Here is a 14254-nt window from a genome sequence, read left to right as displayed (position 1 = left end):
CATGTAACCAGTATACCAAGATATAGAATATAGATATAGAATATTCCCTGTACCCTAAAATGCTTCCTTGTTCCCCTTTGCAGTCATCCCACCACTGTTCTGCATTTGGGCTGTATTTGAATTTCTTGTGAAAGTGCTCTGCCAGTGCTCTCTGGCTCAACGTTGAGGTGCACTTGTGTTGTTGACACAGCAACTCAATCATTTTTTTAATTTTTTTAAATATATTTTTATTTTTTTATTTTTTTTAAATTAAATTGTTTTTTTAACGTTTTATTTATTTTTGAGACAGTGAGAGACAGAGCATGAACAGGGGAGGGTCAGAGAGAGGGAGACACAGAATCCGAAACAGGCTCCAGGCTCTGAGCTGTCAGCACAGAGTGCGACGCGGGGCTCGAACTCACGGACCGCGAGATCATGGCCTGAGCCGAAGTCGGCCGCTTAACTGACTGAGCCACCCAAGCGCCCCTTAAATATATTTTTAAATGTTTATTTATTTTGGTAGAGGGAGAGCACAAGTAGGGGGTGGTGCAGAGAGAGAGAGAGAGAGAGAGAGAGAGAGAGAGAGAGACAGAGAATCCCAAGCAGGCTCTGCACTGTCAGCTCAGAGCCCTAATGTGGGGCTTGAACTCAAAGACTGTGAGATCATGACCGGAGCCTAAATCAAGAGTTGGATCCACCCAGGTGCCCCATCATCATTCTTTTTCATGGCATACATCTTTTTCCATTGTGTAACTATACCACAGATTATCCATTCTGATACTGATGGACATTCAGGTTATTTTATTTTATTTACTTTTTTTTTTTTTTTTAAGTAGGCTCCATACATAACGCGGGGTTTGAACTAACGACCCTGAGATTAAGAGTCGTGTGCTCTACCAACTGACCCAGCCAGGCATCCCAAAGTTATTTTGTTTTATAGCTGATAAGCACATTCCTGTACACGTCTTTTGGTGGACATGAGTACTCATTTCAGTCGAATATATGTCCATATATACCGGAGTGGAGTTGCTAAGTTTATGTGTGGTTTGACTTTAGTAGAACCAGGTGGTTCTACTGCTGAAGTTAAAGCACGTAAGAAAAACCAGGCAGTTTTTCTAAGTGGTTTTATTGTATGCTAATTGAAAAATTAACATGTAGTAAAATTGATATTTTAAAATGTATAGGATTTTGGATTATATAGACACATCTTTATAGACTAGTATAACCACTACCACTGTTAGGATACAGAACACTTTCTTTGCCCACAAAAGCTCCCTTGTGCAATCCCTGTGAGATCATACTCTCTTCCACCCCCTAAACTCTTGGCAGCTAGTACTTTGTTACTATGATTTTATCTGTTGGAGGAGTCATATAAATGGAATCATATAGCATGTAACTTTTTGAGGCTAGTTTATTTCACTCAGCATAATCACTTTGAGATTCATCCCAGTTGCATATACCAATAATAGATTGTTCCTTTTTACTGCTGAGTAGTATTCCATTGGATGGATATACCACAGTTTATTCATTTTCCCGATGGTGGACATCGAGGTTCTTCCCAGGTTTTGGTGAAAATGAATATAGCTTCTATAAAAACATTTGTGTACAGGTTTTGGTGTGGAATTAAATTTTCATTTTTCTATAGTAGATACTAAGAAGTGGGAGCTGGGTCATATGGTAACATTATAAGAAACTGCCAGACTAGTTTTCAGAGTGGCCATACCTTTTTGACTTTTCACCAGCAATGTTGAGAGTTCCAGTGACTCTGCATCCTTGCTAGCACTACTTGTCCGTAGTTTTTATCTTAACCATTTTAATAGGTGTGGTATGGTGTGGTTTCAGTTTGCATTTCCCTAATGACTACTGATATTGAACACTTTTCATGTATTTGTTTGCCATTCTTGTATCCTCTTGGGTGAAGAAGTGTTTATTCAAGACTTTGACTATTTTTAATTGGGTTGTTTATTTTCTTGCTTTTGAGTTTTGAGAGTTGTTTATAATTCTGGATAGGAGTCTTGTTGAATATGCAATTTGCAAACATTTTCTTACAGTCTATAGCTTTTTTTTTCTTTTTTTGCAAAGAAAAAAATTTAATTTTGATGAAGTTCAGCTTACCAGATTTTTCTTTTATGAATCCTACTTTTTGCTGTCATATCTGTAAACTTTTTGTTTTACAAAACTTCAGGTTATAAAGATTTTTTTTTCCCTATGCTTTCTCCTAGAAGTTTCATAGTTTTACATTTAGATCTGTGATTCATTTTGAGTTAGTTTATATATATCTATATCTATATATATCTATATGTACATATGAACTATTCATATCTATCTATATATATTCATATTTTTTTTCATATGGATATCCGGTTGTTCCAAACCCATTTGTTGAAAGGATATCCTTTCTCCACTGAATTGGCTTTTCACCTTTGTGAGAAATCAGTTGACCTTATTTGAGTGTGGGTTATTTCTGTACTCTCCGTTCTGTTCCATTGATTTGTGGGTCTGTTTCATTGCCTATACCATGTCTTAATTACTGCAGGTCTTAAAATTGAGCAAGGTGATTTCTCCAGCTTCAAAAGAAAAAAAATCTTTTAATGTTTATTTCTGAGACAGAGAGAGACAGAGCATAAGCTGGGGAGGGGCAGAGAGAGAGGGAGACACAGAATCAGAAGCAGGCTCCAGGCTCTGAGCTGTCAGCACTGAGCCCGGTGCGGGCCTCAAACTCGCAAACTGGGAGATCATGACCTGAGCCACCCAGGTGCCCCTGATTTCTCCACTTTAAAGAAAAAAATATTTTGGCTATTTAGTTGTTTTGCTTTTCCATATATTTTAGAATAAGCTTGCCTATCTTTACAAATAATTCTTCTGGGATTTGAATAGAATAGTCTTAAATCTATAGATCAATTTGGTGGAAAATTGACACATTTACTATGTTGTTTTCCAATCCATGAACATAGTATGCATCTCTATTTGGTCATTTTTGATTTCCTTTTTTTTTTTTTTTTTTAATGGAGGTATAATTGACCTATAATTCATGTTTGGTTTCTTTCATTGGTGTTTTGTAGTTTTCAGCAGATGGATTCTGTACATGTTTTCCTAGATTTATACATAAAGATTTAATTTTTTTCAACCTCTGTAAATGGTGTTTTTTTTAAAAAAACTTCAGTTTCATTTATTCATTGCTAGTATATAGAAATGTAATTAAATTTTGTGTGTTTATCTTCTATCCTTTGATCTTGCTAAAATCATATTCTGGGAGTTTTTGGTGGACTCATTAGTATTTTCTGTGTAGAAAGTCATCGTGTCTGAGTAGTGTTTTTTTTTTTTTTTTTCCTTTGTTTTCTGTTATGTATGCCTTTTCTTTCTTTTTCGTTCTTCATTGCACTGGCTAGGACTTTTAGTACAATTTCCTTGTTCCTGATTTTAGGGTGAAAGCATTCAGTATTTCACCATAAAGTATGATGTCTGCTGTAGATTTTTGTGGATGCCCATTATTAGGTTGAGGAGTTTTATTAATAGATGTTGAATTTTGCCAAATGCTTTTTTGAATCAAATTGATATGATCATGTACTTCTCTCTTTAGACTGCTAATGTGGTAGATCACATTATTGACTTTTTTTTTTTTTTTTGACATTATTGACTTTTAAATATTGACTGAGCTTTGCATTCCTGGAATAAACCCTTCTTGGTCATGGTAAATTACTCTTTTTTGGTTGTGGGATTCAGTTTAATATTTTGTTGAGTGTTCTTGCATTTGTTGTTATGAAATCTATGTCAATAGTTTTCTTATATATTGTTCTTGCCTGGTTTTGGTGTTAGTATAATGTTGACCTGATAAAATAACTTAGGACTTGTTCTTTTCTCTCTATTGTAGTGTGTGCTTTTCAAAGAAAGGGCTCATTTCATTTAAGTTGTTGAATTTACGTGTGTAGAGTTGTCAGTAGTATTCCTTTATTTTTGTTTTTTAAGGTTTTATTTAAGTTTATTTATTTATCTTGAGAGACAGCTTGTGCTGCATGCATGGATGTGGGGAGGAGCAGAAGAGAGTAGAGAGCTGAAATCAAGAGTTGGACACTTACTGAGCCATCCAGGCGCTCCTTGATTTTAGTTTTTAAGTGATCTCTACACCAGTGTGGAGTTGAGCTCATGATCCCAAGATCAACAGTTGCACGCTGCACCGACTGACAGTAGGGTGCTCCTGTAGCATTCCTTTATTGTCCTTTTAATATGTCTGTGAGGGTCTGCGGTGATGTTCCCTTTTTCATTCTTGATACTGAGTATCCTTCCTTTTTTTTCTGCCAGTCTTGCTAGACATTCTTCAAGTTTTTCATCTTTTTGAAGAACCAGCTCTTTTGACTTTCCCCCCCTGTTTTTCTGTTTGTGATCTTGAATTTTTTTGACTGCTTTATTACTCTGCTTTTGGGCTTACTTCGATTTTACTTTTTCTAATTCCTTAAGCTACAAGCTTAGATTATTGATTTGAGGCCATTCTTCTTTTCTCTAATATATGTATTTAGTGCTGTAAATTTCCCTGTAAGCCATGCTTTTGCTGTAACCTCCTTGACTCACAGGTTATTTACAAGTATGTTTAATTTCCTGTTATCGTTCTGTTACTGAGTTCTAGTCTCATTCTAGTATGGTCAGAAAACATGCTTTGTATGATTGTAATTTTTTTTTTTTTAAGTTTATTCCTTTTGAGAGAGAGACAGCGTGACCACATGTGGGAAAGGGGCAGAGAGAGGGAGAGAGAGAGGCTCTGTAGCCATGGGTCTCGAACCCATGACCTGTGAGATCACAACCTGAGCCGAAGTTGGACACTCAACCGACTGAGCCACCCAGGCACCCCTGTATGATTTTAATTCCTAAGAAATTTTAAGGTGGTGTGGTCTGTCTTGGTGAATACTACTTATGGGTATAAAACATATATTCTGCTATTACTGAGTGGAGTGTTCTCTGAATGTTATGTAGACCCAGGTGGTGATGATTTTTTGAATTCTTTTATATTTGTGCTCATTTTTTGTTTGATGCTAGTATAGCTACTCTAGCTTTCTTTTCATTGATATTTGCATGGTATATTTTTCTATTTCTTTACTTTCAACCTCCCATATAATTATGTTTGAAGTGTGTTTCTTCATAGACAGTTACTTGATTAATTTCCATTCATTATGTATATTTTTACTTTATAATATGTATGTGAAATATACTTATTAACTTTTATTAACCTGAGGCCTTTGTTCCTGGGCCTAATTGCTAGTTGAATATCTGTTTGGTGCTAGTATAGGTTGCTTCTGTCATTGTATAGCTTTCTTTATTGGACTCTTTTTTTTTTTAATCTTTATTTATTTTTGAGAGAGAGAGAGAGAGAGAGAGCGAGTGGAGGAGGAACAGAGAACGAGGGAGACACAGAATCCAAAGCGGGCTCCAGGCTCCAAACTGTCAGCACAGAGCCTGACGTGGAGCTCGAACTCATGAGCTGTGAGATTATGACCTGAGCCGAAGTTAAATTTTTAAAAAAAATTTATTTATTTTTGAGAGAGAGAGCATGAGCAGGGAGGGGCAGAGAGAGAGAGAGAGGAGACACAGAATCTGAAGCAGGCTGCAGGCTCTGAGCAAGCTGTCAGCACAGAGCCTTATGTAGGGCTCGAACCCACAAACTGTGAGATCATTACCTGAGCCAAAGTCAGATGCTCAACTGACCGAGCCACCCAGGCGCCCCAACCTGAGCCAAAGTGAGATGCTTAACTGACTGAGTCACCCAGGTCTCCTTTATTGGACTCTTGTTGACCCTGTAGGCTTTCTGAACTCATTGGCTGGAACACACTGGCATGGAGACACAAGCTGTCTTTAGAGGGACTTTGATCAATACGAGTTGGGATCAAATAGTTTGTATCTCATGGACCTACAGAGTATTTGTTTATTTTTTTTACCGTAGAAATCAACTTTAGTTTGTAAACTGTCTTAGAGTAATTCCAATAATATATATGGCGTTGGCTTATCCCATTTCCTGTGGAAATTGATTTTTCCTTTTTAAGAGTTGTAAATAATCTCTGCAGCCAATGTGGGGCTTGAACTTATAACCCCGAGATCAAGAGTCATGTGCTCTACCAGTTAAACCAGCCAGGCACCCTGACATTTTTCTCTTAAATATTTTGAGTACAGTATAAGTTACATCTTGAAACTGAATGAGAAGTTGGGGAATTTAACTTCTTTTGGCCCAGGATGTTTTTAATGACCTTTTTATTTTAGGGGCACCTGGGTGGCCCTCATGGTTCATGAGATTGAGCCCCGAATTGGGCTCTGTGCTGACAAGGCAGAGTCTGCTTCACATTCTCTCTCTCTCTTTCTCTCTGCCCTGCCACTGCTCGTGTGTGCATGCACACACACGCTCTCTCTCAAAATAAATAAATGAACATAAAAAAACCCATTTTTTAAAAATTTTATTTTAGAATAACTTTAGACTTACAGAAAAGTTGCCAAGTTAGTATAGAGAGTTCCCATATTCCCTTCAGTCAGTTTTTTCTAATGTTGACATCTTATGTAACCTTGGTATATTTGTCAAAACCAAGAAATTGGTTATTTATTTATTTATTTATTTATTTTTGAGAGACAGAAATGAGTAGGAGAGGGGCAGAGAGAGAGAGGGAGACACAGAATCTGAAGCAGGGTCCAGGCTTGGAGCTGTCAGCACAGATCTCTGTGTGGGGCTTGAACTCACAAACTGGGAGATCATGACCTGAGCCGAAGTCGGACACTTAACCGACTGAGCCACCCAGGTGCCCCGTTTTAAAAAAAATTTTAACGTTTATTTACATTTGAAAGAGGGAGACAGACAGTACGCGAGCAGGGCAAGGGCAGAGAGATGGAGACAAAATCTGAAGCAGGCTCCAGGCTCTGAGCTGTCAGCACAGAGCCCGACGTGAGCCTTGAACTCATGAGCTGTGAAATCATGACCTGGGCCGAAGTCGGATGCTCAATCGACTGAGCCACCCAGGCACCCTATAAAATTGGTACAATATTATTGACCACAGACTTTATTTTCATTTCACCAATTTTTCCACATATACTCTGTTTCTATTCCAGGACCCAGTTTAGGACATCATCTTGCATTTAGTGGCCCAGAATTTTAGTTTTGATTATTTTTAGCTGCCTCATCTATGGGATGGGAAGGTTAATTTTTATTTTTCTGAAGGAAGGCCTACAAAAAGCTGAATAATATTTATGTTTAAAGTATGATAGTAATTTTATATTAATGCCAAACTTCAGTGAAATTGTTAAGTAGTAGTTTGCTGCAATCTAATTCTTTTTTTTTCTAATTCTCTTCATTCTTCTGTTAATGCTTGGTAATTACTCCACTGTTGAAAGTAGCCCAGCAATGTAAACATTCCCCCCAAGTTCTTGTTGAGAGGTTAGTCCCTTCTTTAGAGGCCAGTGAAGGAAGGTGAGGACTTGCCCCTGCAGGTGCATCCCTGGTTGATGGTCAGTACAGCTTAGAGAAGAGACTCACCAGCCCCTTGCCAAAGCTGTTTGGTTTCTTTGGATAAAGAAATCCCATAAATGAATTCTTGAGCGTGCTTATAATATTGCTGTTGCTTTCTGTTTTTAGAAGAATAAAAAACAGCATCCCTTATTAACTGGCTTAAATTGCAGCTACTGTCAACATTCTCCCTTCTTTTAAAAGAATAATAGGTCAGTTATATCTCAGTTTAAAAAAGGTTATTAGGAAAGTCAGGTCTGTCAAGCAGTCATTACAGTTCAATGCCTCTCCACAAACTGCGAGTTGGACTGGTTTTTTTATGTTTGCACATTTTGTAGGTGCCCACACCAGTGTCGTGGTTGGAATGCTGGGATCGGCAGACCATAGACTCGTAGGACTGTAGAACTGGACAGGCTACAGCACAGCTCATGTTTTTGCTGAGCCTATATTTGCTCGCTGAGGAAGCTGAGGCCCCAAGAGTTGAGTTGGGAAAATCCCTCTAATTGTCCTAGTCAGCTTCCCCTCTTGCACCTTTCAACTCCTGGTGGCGCTGGTCACTTACCAGTGATCTACCCGAGATGCAGAAAGCCACCTGTTATCCTTGCCTTCCTTGCTCTAATCTCTGTCGATACGTTTTCTGTAAGCTCTTCTCTGGGAGCGTGCTCTGCACTACATCCTCCCCCCTCCAGGTAACCCTGCCTCTTGTCTGAGCATTTGGGGGTCCCCGCTCTCCTCGGATGACACCTGAACTCGCTCTTCCACGCCTTGCCTGACCGACTGTCTGGCCGAGTGGAGAGGCTCTCCTCCTGGCTCCTGCTTCCTTCCACTTTGTCGTCCTGCTGCTGTCGCTGCCTGTGTCTGACCCGGTAGCCGTCACACCGTTCTGCTTGCAAGATGTGGCTGTGTCCTTCTCGTCGGTGTGCCTTTGTTGGTGCTGGTGCTGCAGTGTTTCTTTCTCTCCTTTGCCCAGTTAACTGCTGTTTCTTTCTAAGAGGTCATGGGCTGTCCCTGTGGGAAGTGTGCCTCCTTCATCCTCGGCCAGGCTGTGGGCTGTGGCCGCCCTTCTGGGTTCCCTTGGTGTCCGTCCGTAGCTCAGCCACCACACGCAGGCTGGATTGGAACCCCTAGTTCCCTGGGACGTTTTCTTCCAAACCCTGCTCTGTGCCCATAGCGCACGCCCAGAAAGTGTGGCTCTGCGGACAGTCTGGTTGGTGTCAGCTCCTGCAGGTCCTGCCTCTTTCCCTTTTTTTCTGAAATGTGCTGTATTCTTTGTCTAATGTGGAAGAAAGCGTTGCACTCTTTTTCCAAAGTCAATCTTATATTCCAGGGGTTCTTACCTGATAGATTTTAGGGAGTCTGGTTAACCCATGGAAACTCACTGCAGAATTTATGTGAGTACATTGTCTTGAAGTCTGTTCAAAACCTCTCTGTTCTTTCTCTCCTGGGTCTGCACTCTTTCATCCTTTATTGGGTTATTTTCCTTAGCATTCAGATTTTTTTTTTTTAATTTTTATAAAAAAAATTTTTTTTTTACATTTATTTATTTTTGAGAGACAGAGAGAGACAGAGTGTGAGCAGGAGAGAGGCAGAGAGAGAGAGGGAGACACAGAATCCGAAGCGGGCTCCAGGCTCTGAGCTGTCAGCACCGAGCCTGACGCGAGGCTCGAACTCACGGACTGTGAGATCATGAGCTGAGCTGAAGTCTGACGCTTAACCAACTGAGCCACCCAGGTGCCCCTAGATTTTGAATTGCCCATCTTCCCTTCCCCCTTACTTCTTCTCTTGACCTTGCTTAACCACTTAAGATACCTTTCAGTCTGACCCTGTTCTGCCTGTTGCCACCAAATAACTTGAAATACTGGTTAATAATATTGGTTAATATTGGTTGCTTCTACTTTCTTTATCCTCGGTTCCTGTTTTATTCCCTTATCCGCCTATCACCTTAATCAGCCTTCCCAGAGGTCATTAAGTGATAATATTGTCACCAAATCCTGTTGTTCAATCCTGATGTCCTCTGAGCTTGTTGCATTTGATGGTGCTTATATACACCTTTCTGGAGTCTCTTTGCCTTCTTTAAATGGCACCGTCCTGGCTCTCCTCCTTACTCTTGGCTTTGGTTGCGCTCACCGGTTCCTGCACTTAAGACACTCAGTTTGATGCAGGTGATTCTACGTCCCACTCTTCCTCTCAGGTTCATTCTTACACTTGATGATTTTAACGTGTGGTAGAGATTTCTGATAACAGCAACTGGTCGATCAGCCCTTCTGTAACACTGGGGCTGTATGTACTTGCTTCCTGAGTGATGGTTGAGGCCTTTCCCCTCATCTCTGGCAAGTGAACTCAGCCTGTCCATGTTTATTTATTTTCTTTTATTTTTTTTGAAAAGTTAAAAATTCCTTAATTTTTTATTCCTGGTACCACTACCACAATTTACAGGGCAATATACCTGATGTAATGAAAAGAGAAAGAAAAAGACAAAGCTACAACAGATAAAAGACCTCAGGAATGTACATCTAATTGACGCTACCTTGCATTAATCAATAGCTGCACTTTTTGCAAACTGTGGCTGTGACAGTCCTGAACAAGAAGGGTTTCCTGTTTAAGCTGCAGTAACTTTTCTGACTATGGATCATCGTTCCTTCTGTGGCAGATTTTTACAGTTCCTCTAATGCATTTGGGACGACTGTCTCAAAGTAACCTGCAGCTTTCCTGACAACTCCTCGCTCTCTCTCCTGCTAAGAACTGTAGCCCTTTTCTTCTGAAAATTTTTAGAACCTTCTGCTACCGTATCCACCACTTCCACCACCAGATCCATAACCACCACCATAGGGACTGCCCGAGCTTCTTCCACCAAAACTGTCCCCCTTCATGGGTCCATAATTTGATTGCTGTTGTCCACTATAATTTCCAAAATCATTATAGTTCCCACCACCACCATAGTTACCTCCAAAATTTCCTCCTTCGTTGTAACCATCATATCCTCCACCACCGCCACCATATCCACCTCCTTGGTTTCCATATCCTGGTCCACCTCCACCATAGCCTCCTCTACCTCTAGAACCAGGACCACCACCATAGTTGCCACCATCACCTCCAGGTCCATTACATCCACCATCACCTCCTCCATAGCTACCTCTGCTGCCACCACCTCCACCACCTCCACCACTGTAGCCTCCTCTTCCACCAAAGTTTCCTCCACGACCCATAAAGTTGCCAGATCCACCTCCACGACCTCTTTGCGAGCCAGCAGACTGCATTTCTTGTTTAGAAAGGGCCTTTTTCACTTCACAATTATGCCCATTAATAGTGTGGTATTTCTGAACAACAATTTTATCAACTGTATCATGATCATCAAAAGTTACAAGAGCAAATCCTCTCTTTTTTCCACTCTGCCTGTCCTCCATAACTTCTATGGTTTCAATCTTGCCATACTTTTCAAAGTAGTCTCTCAAATTATATTCTTCTGTATCTTCTTTAATGCCACCAACAAAAATTTTCTTCACAGTTAGATGGGCACCAGGCTTTACAGAATCCTCTCTAGAAACAGCTCTCTTTGGTTCCACTACACGCCCATCAACCTTGTGTGGTCGAGCACACATTGCTGCATCCACCTCCTCCACACAAGAGTAAGTCACAAAACCAAAACCCCTGGAACGTTTTGTTTGGGGGTCTCTCATCACCACACAATCTGTAAGTGTGCCCCATTTTTCAAAATGTTCTCTTAAACTATCATCTGTAGTTTCAAAGCTCAAACCACCAATAAACCGTTTTCTCAACTGCTCTGGTTCCTTTGGATCATGGCCCTCCATTTTGAGACCGGACTCGCCTCTTCCAACTCGAGTTCCCAGCCTGTCCATGTTTAGACTAAATTCTTCCCTTCACATTACAGAATGAGTAGTGAGGTTTGTTTACTACATAATTTATCACAATACTTTTTTTTTTCTGATTAATTTAAAATTTATTTTTTAGGGGCGCCTGGGTGGCTCAGTCGGTTAAGCGGCCCACTTCGGCTCAGGTCATGATCTCGCGGTCCGTGAGTTCGAGCCCCGCGTCGGGCTCTGTGCTGACAGCTCAGAGCCTGGAGCCTGTTTCAGATTCTGTGTCTCCCTCTCTCTGACCCTCCCCCACTCATGCTCTGTCTCTCTCTGTCTCAAAAATAAATAAACGTTAAAAAAAATTTTTTTTAATTTATTTTTTAAATATATATTTATTTTGGGGAGAGTGCAAGTGGGGGAGGGAGTGGGAGAGGGGGACAGAGGATTCAAGGCAGACTCTGTGCTGACAGGCTCACAGAAGTGAGCCCAATGTGGGGCTCAAACTCATGAACTGAGAGATCATGACCTGAGCTGAAGTCGGATGCTCAACTGACTGAGCCACACAGGTGCCCCACCAAAATAAGTTTCTTTTAAAGATTTTTTTTCTATTTTTATGTATGTATGTATGTATTTTTTAAATGTTTATTTTTGAGCGAGAGAGAGAGAGGAGAGATATCATGAGTGGAAGTGGGGCAGAGAGAGAGAGGGAGACAGAATTCGAAGCAGCCTCCAGGCTCTGAGCTGTCAGCACAGAGCCCAACGTGAGGCTCAAACTCACAACCCCGAGTTTAAGAGTCAAACGCTCCATTGAGTAAGCCAGCCAGGCACCCTTCAAAATCTGTTTTTGCCTAAAGATGTATGTGGTTGTGCTTTGGACACAGTTTCTGTATCTGTCAGGTAAGACTATGCTAGGTAAACCTAAGGATCTTTTCCAACTTTGTTACTTTTTGATGGTCAGTCCTTTGGTCACACACTTTCAGAGATCACCCATCACCTACTGCGGAGGTCTCTTAAGTGAGGGGTGCTTGAGAGGCACACTAGGAGTGGATCAGGTGCTCCCTGCTGCTGCGGGAAGAATGCTTTAGTCCTTCCATTTCCCAGTAAGACATTATGCCTGACAAATTCACTTGTTACGTGAATTGAGATTGCTGCCCTCACTTGCCCTGTATCTGAGGCACGAGTCTTGCATCGTTGCTGAGGTGTCCTGCGGCAGGAGAGGAAGTTTGTTCCCTGACAGTGTGAAGCCTGTGGCAGTTAGAGAGTGCTCGTTAAGTATGTTCGTGAATTCTGCTGTCTAATTTTAATTAAAGAGGTCTCCACAAAATAGGTAGCCTTCACAGAAACCCTGGATTGAAGACCGTGCCAATAATGAAAGCGTATGTAACAATCAGGAAATTGATGGCACCTCCTCTGCTTCCTGCATAGGCTCTTTGTTAGCCACGTAATGAAGTCAGGAAAATGATCTAAGCAGAGCTGAGAACCGACTCTCAAAGACGATTTGAAGTGTGGAGTTACATGCAGTTTTATTAGTGATGAGCCATACCCAGAGTGGTTATCTTGCCTTGAGATGTTAGGGAAGGAAAGTAGCGAGCCTTTCTAGTCAGCAAAGTGTTTGCAAACTAAGCGAGAAACAGCTGTAAATTTTGTAGCAGTGTTTAAAGTTCTACATTACTGGATCTGGTACTTTATAAAATTTCATTAAGCTTAAGGATGAGCTCCTGAGGGTTTATATTTCTGAAAGGTTCAGATGCAGCAGCAGCTCTGGCTAATTGCACAGACAGACATGCAATACGGAGAATTAGGAGGATACAACATTCCTGAAACGACAGACGGAACAGGTCTCTGGGCTGGGCTCCCGAGAGTGACTTCCAGAACAGAAAGTACAGCGTTCAGCTGTGGGGTTGGTCAGGCCAGTCTTTGACATGTGCTGTGCTCACCTAGCACTCAGAGCCGGAGTAGCCACCTAGCATTGGGGGAAGTTTGTTCTCCAGCAGCGGGGAGTGGGGAGGCAAGAAGGCTGAAACAGTACAGAGGAAACAAGATGGCACCAAAATAAATACATTACTTTGTCAGCAAATACTTTCAGAGTATTCATAGAAAGTATTGCAGAAGGTTTGAAAAATTAAATTGTTAGAATAAATTATGATGAACACATAATGGGGGGTTTGCTCTGGGATGATGGAAACACGTGCTTTTTTTTTTTTTTTTTTTTTAAGTTTATTTTAAGAGAGAGAGAGTGTGTGCAAACAGGGGAGGGGCAGAGAGACAGAGAATCCCAAGCAGGCTGTGTGTTGTCAGTGTGGAGCCCAAACACAGGGTTCGATTTCACGAACTGTGAGATCAAGACCTGCGCTGAAACCTGCTTCTAAACAGGTTTTGTGATAGGGTCCCCTCCCTAAGGAGAGAGAAAAGAAAGGAAGGAAGGAGAAAAAAGAAAGAAAGAAAGAGAAAGAAAGGAAGGAGAGGGAGGGAGGGAGGGAGGAAAAATTTCAAGGTAATCTGGCTGTGTGCCTATGAGACAACATCCGTCACGACCTTGTAAACTGAGACTACTTAATCAGACTGCAGGTATATATGTGTGTTACCATATGTGGGAGACAAAGAAATAGAAAATATATTTTTAAAAACTATGCCACGTGACGTTCGGTGTCAGTTCTTTGGGTACGAACCCAGCTGAGTGGTGCTGGCACCAATAAAGTTGTTTCCTGGAGATTAAAAAGCCTCAGTGTCGCGAGTCTGCGAGAATCCTGGTGCAGTTTCAAGTTACGCTTTCTGTAGATTCAGGTTGAGGACTTTTGTGGTGTGTGTGTGACGCTGAGTATCCTAGAGCATATGTATTCTGAAGTGATTTTTTAAAAAGTTTTGTTTAAGTAATCTCTACATGCAATGTCGAGCTTGAACGCACAACCCTGAGATCAAGAGTCGTATGCTCTATCAACTGAGCCAGCCGGGAACCCCGAAATGATTTCTTTAATTAACAGGGGTTTGT

General features: G+C 41.0%; 2 protein-coding genes across 14 annotated transcripts in view; one reads left to right on the top strand and one right to left on the bottom strand.

The window, feature by feature from the left end:
• Nucleotides 1-14254, top strand: part of FAM193A (family with sequence similarity 193 member A) — a 166694-nt gene that overhangs the window by 6960 nt on the left and 145480 nt on the right. The window lies entirely within an intron of this gene.
• On the bottom strand, nucleotides 9814-11322 carry LOC106978860 (heterogeneous nuclear ribonucleoprotein A3-like). The gene has a single exon (XM_027067650.2). The coding sequence runs from the start codon at nucleotides 11305-11307 to the stop codon at nucleotides 10219-10221; it is 1089 nt and encodes a 362-aa protein (XP_026923451.2). The 5' UTR covers nucleotides 11308-11322; the 3' UTR covers nucleotides 9814-10218.

Source organism: Acinonyx jubatus, chromosome B1, assembly GCF_027475565.1.
Source record: "Acinonyx jubatus isolate Ajub_Pintada_27869175 chromosome B1, VMU_Ajub_asm_v1.0, whole genome shotgun sequence".
NCBI lineage: Eukaryota > Metazoa > Chordata > Mammalia > Carnivora > Felidae > Acinonyx > Acinonyx jubatus.
Note: the sequence above shows the minus strand (reverse complement) of the source record. Positions and strands in the feature narration are given on the sequence as shown.